At 46.8% G+C, this 6629-nt stretch overlaps 1 protein-coding gene across 1 annotated transcript in view; it reads right to left on the reverse strand.

The window, feature by feature from the left end:
- Positions 1-5961: 5961 nt before the first annotated feature.
- GDPD1 (glycerophosphodiester phosphodiesterase domain containing 1) overlaps positions 5962-6629 on the reverse strand; it is a gene marked incomplete at its 5' end in the record, with an annotated part of 16918 nt that continues 16250 nt past the window's right edge. The window contains one exon of the mRNA XM_015828918.1: positions 5962-6171. Coding sequence (XP_015684404.1) covers positions 6049-6171 — 123 coding nt within the window. The remainder of the gene's footprint in view (positions 6172-6629) is intronic.

Raw genomic sequence — 6629 nt, forward strand, 5'->3', positions numbered from 1 at the left:
GAATCACGTCGTGGGGTCACCAGTTGATACGATTGGCCCTTTCCAGGGTGATTTGTGGAACCGGTGATGTACGATAGTCAGGCTGACTATCGGGCCTCGCATGCGGCTTAAGAAGACACGGACAACATCTTTCTTTGGTGAGGTGTGTAGAAGCAGGAGCGAAAAGACCCCTTGAGTTCTTACGCACCTACTTTTATTCCAGTATAGCAGGTATGGGAGTGGTTACATCAGGTATGGGAGTGGTTACATCTCATGAGGAGGGGAACATTTCCTTACTACCATATACGGTCTTTTTTGTGCCCTTTAGGAAATGAGGAAGTCACCTTAGGCATACGTGACCTAGCTGTTGGTCACGTAGGCTAGCTTTTGTTTGAGAAAGTACTTAGCGATGAGCACTGATACATTGTATAGAATATTGCAACAAATAATAATAATAATAATAAAGTTGGAAGGGACCTTGGAGGTCATCTAGTCCAACCCCCCTGCTCAGGCAGGAAACCCTACACCATTTCAGACAAATGGCTGTCCAATCTCTTCTTAGAAACCTCCAGTGTTGGAGCCTTCACCGCTTCTGGAGGCAGGTTGTTCCACTGGTTAATTGTTCTGACTGTCAGGAAGTTTCTCCTTAGTTCTAGGTTGCTTCTCTCCTTGATCAGTTTCCATCCGTTGCTTCTTGTCCTGCCTTCAGGCGCCTTGGAGAATAGCTTGACTCCCTCTTCTTTGGGGCAGCCCCTGAGATACTGGAACACTGCTATCATGTCACCCCCCTAGTCCTTCTCTTCATTAAACTAGACATACCCAATTCCAGCAACCGGTCCTTATATCCCACTACTAGGAAATTCTTCCTGATTACCAGCTGAAATCCACCTGGCTTTTAAGCCCTTTTTATTTTCCATCCTGCCTTTTAGAAAACGACAGTTCTTCCCTGTCTTCTGATAACTTGAAGGCAGCTACAGGTAGTCCTTGACTTACAACAGGGGTCTTCAAACTTGGCCCTTTTATGACCAGTGGACTTCAACTCCCAGAATTCCTCAGCCAGGTACGAGAATTCTGGGAGTTGAAGTCCACAAGTCATAAAAGGGCCAAATGTGAAGACCTTAGTGGATATAAGCATATCAGGTGATGTGTATTTGTGTAATGAGGGAAGGTGTGGCCTAAGGAGATCTACACCAGGGCTCTTCAAACTTGGCCCTTTGATGACTTGTGGACTTCAACTCCCAGAATTCCTCAGCCAGGCATGCCTGGCTGAGGAATTCTGGGAGTTGAAGTCCACAAGTCATCAAAGGGCCAAGTTTGAAGACCCCTGATCTAAGCTAACAGCAGACAACTCTAAATTGAATTTGTGTGTCATTTATCATCTTACCTTTTCCATGTGATTGAAGGCTCAATTCCCGTAACATTAAACCCGTTGCAGCAATTAGCACTTAAGACTTATATACCGCTTCACGGTGCTTTACAGCCCTGTCTAAGCAGTTTACAGAGTCAGCAACCGGCCTGCATTTAGGCCACTGCGGTATCTCGTGGTCACCTGATCACCATTTATGACCTTCCCTGCTGGCTTCCAGTGAGTGAAGTCAGTGGGGAAGCCAGCAGGAAATCAAAAATGGGATCATGTGACTACAGGATGCTACAATTGTGCAGGATTTGACAAACAATGGCAACTGGAATATGGATGTTGTGGCTTATGATCGTGTCATTAAATGATGAGGGTTCCTGGACCTTGGAAATCTTCTAGTCCAACCCCCTGATCAGGCAGGAGACCCTAGACGATTTCAGACAAATGGCTGTCCAGTCTCTTCTTAAAAACTTCCAGTGTTGGAGCATTCCCAGCTTCTGGAGGCAGGTTGTTCCACTGGTTAATTGTCCTAACGGTCAGGAAATTTCTCCCGAGTTCAAGGTTGCTTCTCTCCTTGATCAGTTTCCATCCATTGCTTCTTGTCCTGCCTTCAGGGGCTTTGGAGAATAGCTTGACTCCCTCTTCTTTGGGACAGCCCCTGAGATATTGGAAGACTGCTATCATGTCCCCCCTCGTCCTTCTCTTCATTAAACTAGACAGATCCAATTCCAGCAACTGTTCCTTATATGCTTTAGCCTCCAGTCCCCTAATCATCTTTGTTGCTCTTCTCTGCACTCTTTCTAGAGTCTCAACATCTTTTTTACATCGTGGTGACCAAAACTGGATGCCGTATTCCAAGTGTGGCCTTACCAAGGCCTTGTAAAGTGGTATTAATACTTCACGTGATCTTGATTCTCTCCCTCTGTTAATGCAGCCTAGCACTTTGTTGGCTTTTTTGGCAGCTGCAGCACACGGCTGGCTCATATTTAAATGATTGTCCACTAGGACTCCGAGATCCCTCTCACAGTTACTACTATTAAGCAAGGTACCCCCAATACTCTACCTGTGCATTTGGGCTTTCTTGCCTAAATGTAGAACCTCACTTTTTTCACCACTGAATTTCATTTTGTTAGATAGCGCCCAGTGTTCAAGTCTGTCCAGATCCTCCTGTATCCTAAGCCTGTCTTCTGGAGTGTTGGCTATTCCTGCCAACATTGGTAAAGATTACCTGCAGAGAACATAGCATTATCTTGGGAAGCAGGATTTTATTTTCCCCTTTGAAGATCTCACACAGGTAGTCCTTGACTTACAGCATTCGTTTAGTGACCGTTCGAAGTCACGACGGCACTGAAAACAATGACTTATGACCATTTTTCACACGACTGTTGCAGCATCCCCCCATGGTCACGTGATCAACATTCAGATGCTTGGCAACTGACTCATATTTATGACGGTTGCAGTGTTCCGGGGGTCACGTGATCCCCTTTGGCGACCTTCTGACGAGCAAAGTCAATGGGGAGGCCGGATTCACTTAACGACTGCAGCGATTCACTTAGCGACTGTGGCAAGGTCGGTCATAAAATGGGGCATTTAGCAACCGAAATTTTGGGCTTAATAGCAGTCATAAGTCGAGGACTATCTGTACAGTTCATCTCCAAAATGAACATCAAAACTATTGTCTAAAGCAGGGGTCTTCAAACTTGGCAACTTTAAGACTTGTGGACTTCAACTCCCAGAATTCCTCAGCCAGCCCTGAGGGCTGGCTGAGGAATTCTGGGAGTTGAAGTCCACAAGTCTTAAAGTTGCCAAGTTTGAAGACGCCTGGTCTAAAGGCATGAAACACAGAAGGAGACCTTGCCTACCTTTTTCAACCTCATCTGCAATTATTCTAGAGTCAGGCAGTGGGCAGAGTGGAGGAAGGAAGGAAGGAATAGCACTTATATACCGCTTCACAGTGCTTTATAGCCCTCTCTAAGCGGTTTACAGAGTTAGCCTATTTGCCCCCCAAAACCTGGGTCCTCCTTTTACCGACCTCAGAAGGATGGAAGGCTGAGTCAACCTTGAGCCAGTGAGAATCAAACTCCTGGCAGTCGGCAGAGTGGCGGAAGGAAGGAAGGAATAGCACTTATATACCGCTTCACAGTGCTTTACAGCCCTCTCTAAGCGGTTTATAGTCAGCATATTTGCCCCCCAAAACCTGGGTCCTCCTTTTACCGACCTCGGAAGGACGGAAGGCTTGAGTCAACCTTGAGCCAGTCAGGATCAAACTGCAGGCAGTGGGCAGAGTGAAGGAAGGAAGGAAGGAAGGAGGAAGGAAGGAATAGCAGTTATATACCGCTTCACAGTGCTTTACAGCCCTCTCTAAGCGGTTTACAGAGTCAGCCTATTTGCCCCCCAAAACCTGGGTCCTCCTTTTACCGACCTCGGAAGGATGGAAGGCTGAGTCCACCTTGAGCCGGTGAGAATCGAACTCCTGGCAGTCGGCAGAATTTGCCTGCAATATTCCATTCTAACCCCTGTGCCACCACGGCTCTTGGCTACTTGGCAACTGGCTCCCATTTATGGTTGCAGTGTCCTGCAGTCAAAATTTATGACTTTTTTTTTCAGTTTCTGGCAAAATAAACCCCAAACCCCACCCCATTTAGGAGAATGTATTTAGTTAACAACTATGTGGCTTGATTAACAGCCACATGATGTGCTTAGTACCGTGCATAAAGTGTGGTGACTTGCTTTTATGCCTTTTGTAAATCAATCATAAAGTTTAATCAGGTCATGTGGTGTCCCGCTTAATGATCACAACGACTTACTACCAACATTTCAGGCTCACTTGCGGTCGTTAAGTTATCCCCTGTACTTTGGAGCAGAAATCAAGAATTTTTGAATGTAGGAGAACGTTTTTGAGCAGTGCATTTGAAGAAAGGCAATTAGATTTCGGCACATCTGTGGTGAAAGAGGTTCGTTTGTTCTTTTTTTTAATGCTCTAATCCCAAAACTGCTACATAGGTTGCAGTACAGATTAAGCCAAGCTTAGGAATTGCTACAGAGAAGCAGAGTACAAAAATCTACATTCCTGTTTCTAAAAAAAAAGACATTTATTTTTTTTACCCTCCCAGGTTTTAAGGGCTCGTTCATCCTGTACTGGGGGGCTCTGCTCCCCCCCCCAATCTGCCTGTCTATTTTTTAAAAATGCCACTGTTTAAAAAAAAACAAAAAACAAAAACTAAATTCCATTTTCTCCAGCTGACAGCCGGGGACCAAAATGAGAGAGAGATCAAATAACCGGAGGACGTTTGGCAAAGCAGATATTTTTTCAACACTGGTGCCAAAGATTTCTAGGACGGCGTTCTTATTTAAGCAACTGTATCCTGCGGTAACACGAAGAGCAGATGTATTTCTAGACTCACGACAAACAATTCTAATTTTTTTTTTAAAAAAGCAAACTTGCTGAAAAGGTTTGATCTTGGAATTTCAACCTTGCCAGGACCTGTTCACATTAAAAGGCAGGCCAACCTGAAATCTAATTGGCCAAAATTATATATATTCTAACTTGTCGACAAGGAAGAAAACCCCAAATAGGTGCAGCTCTTAATACCTTTTTTTATCTCTTGCACCAATATCCAAATTTCCCCACTATTAACCCTCTTTTCCATCCTGGCTCAGGATGGTGGAATTTGTTTTAAAACACTTGACTGACTGACATATAGGGGTTATGGTGCAGCTATGGCCTTGTATAATAAATCAGCCAATCCCTTACTCTCTCGTCAAACAGAGGCAACGAATCGCAAAACTATTGCTACGTATCGGCAGCTTGAAGATGGGTGGACTTCAATTCCCAGAATCCCTCGGTCAGCAGCCCAGAATTCTGGGAGTTGAAGTCCGCCCATCTCCCAAGTGGCCGCGGTTGAGAGACGCCATTCTAGATTTGAGATTACACACAGATTACACACAGATGGAGAACGTCTCTAAATGTGAAGCTGTCCAGTCTTGGCAACCTTAAGACTTCAACTCCCAGAATCCCCAGACTTCTGGACTTCAGTTCCCAGAATTCTGGGAACCGAAGTCCAGAAGTCTTAAAGTTGCCAAGCTTGGACACCCCTGGTCTAATGTATTAGTGCTTGGGAGATCCTGCCCTAACTCGCTAGCCACAGCTACTAATTCAACAACAACAAAACAACAAAGCAGTAGTTGTTCTCAACAGGAAGCCACCTCTGATATCCAGCGAGGACTTTACTGGCCACGGGGACCCCCCCTATTTAGAGGGGGCATCTGTCTCAGGTGCTGCCACTGACCGGCCATCCCTTTTCAACTCACGGAGAAGTTGAGGTGGTGAACGACACGCCTTTCTGCACCAAGGGCCTCGTTGGAAAGACTTCAGTGGACCCAGCTTGGTGGACAACCCCCAAGAGATCCCGGTCCCCAGCTTTCCACGTGGCCGCGCAAAGGGATCCAGGCCTGTAGTGGGAGGAGATGACCACTAACCAAGCTATTTACAAAGGAGGAGAGACAGTCAACCACGCCTGTGGACAGTCTCTACAGTGCCGTGACTTAAGAATGAGGTAACCGAAACCAGGCTGGGTTGGGTTGTACGTTGTGACGGTGGGCGGACGTTTGCCGAAAAAACTCAAATCGAAGGGTGGACCTCCGTGGGACTCCAAGGTTTGGTCTCTTCCGCTCTTCTCCTCCGAAGAAGCCACAGCGGCTTTTCCTGGCCTTCAAGCCGGATAGGTGTGGAGGAATGCCTTCAGCTTGGTAGGGTAGTCGGTCATCACCCCGGTGGCCCCCAGGTCGAAGGCCCGCTTGTATTCGTGGTCTTCGTTGAGCACCCAGATGTAGACCTGAAGGAAAAAAAGAGGGGAGTGGTCTTAAGTTTCCGCGGGAATTGCCCACACCGATTTTCAGTCTGTGCTGCGTTCCCAGGTGAAAGGACTCCGAGTGGGAGCAGCTGCTTCAGTTCGCTTTCATCGTCCGCTGCCTATTTATTCCTTCCTTAGACTGGTACAGGCAAGTCCCTGAATCGCCCCCTTTTATTTAGTGACCATCCAAAGCCACAAGGGCCTTGAAAAAAAGCGACTTATGATCCGTTTCTCTGACTTATGACCACTGCAGCAGCCCTACAGCCATGGAGAAAGACTAGGGGGTGACAGGATAGTAGTCCTCCCAAATTCAAGGGGCTGCCACAAAGAAGAGGGGGTCAACCTGTTCTTCAAAGCAAGGGGAGGGGAGGAGGGAGGCAGGGCAGGAGAGGGAGGAGGGAGGGGAGGGGGGAGGGGAAGAGAAGAGGGGAGAGGAGAGA

Source organism: Protobothrops mucrosquamatus, unplaced genomic scaffold (genome assembly GCF_001527695.2).
Source record: "Protobothrops mucrosquamatus isolate PMUCROS unplaced genomic scaffold, P.Mucros_1.0 scaffold5098, whole genome shotgun sequence".
In the NCBI taxonomy this organism is placed as follows: Eukaryota; Metazoa; Chordata; class Lepidosauria; order Squamata; family Viperidae; genus Protobothrops; species Protobothrops mucrosquamatus.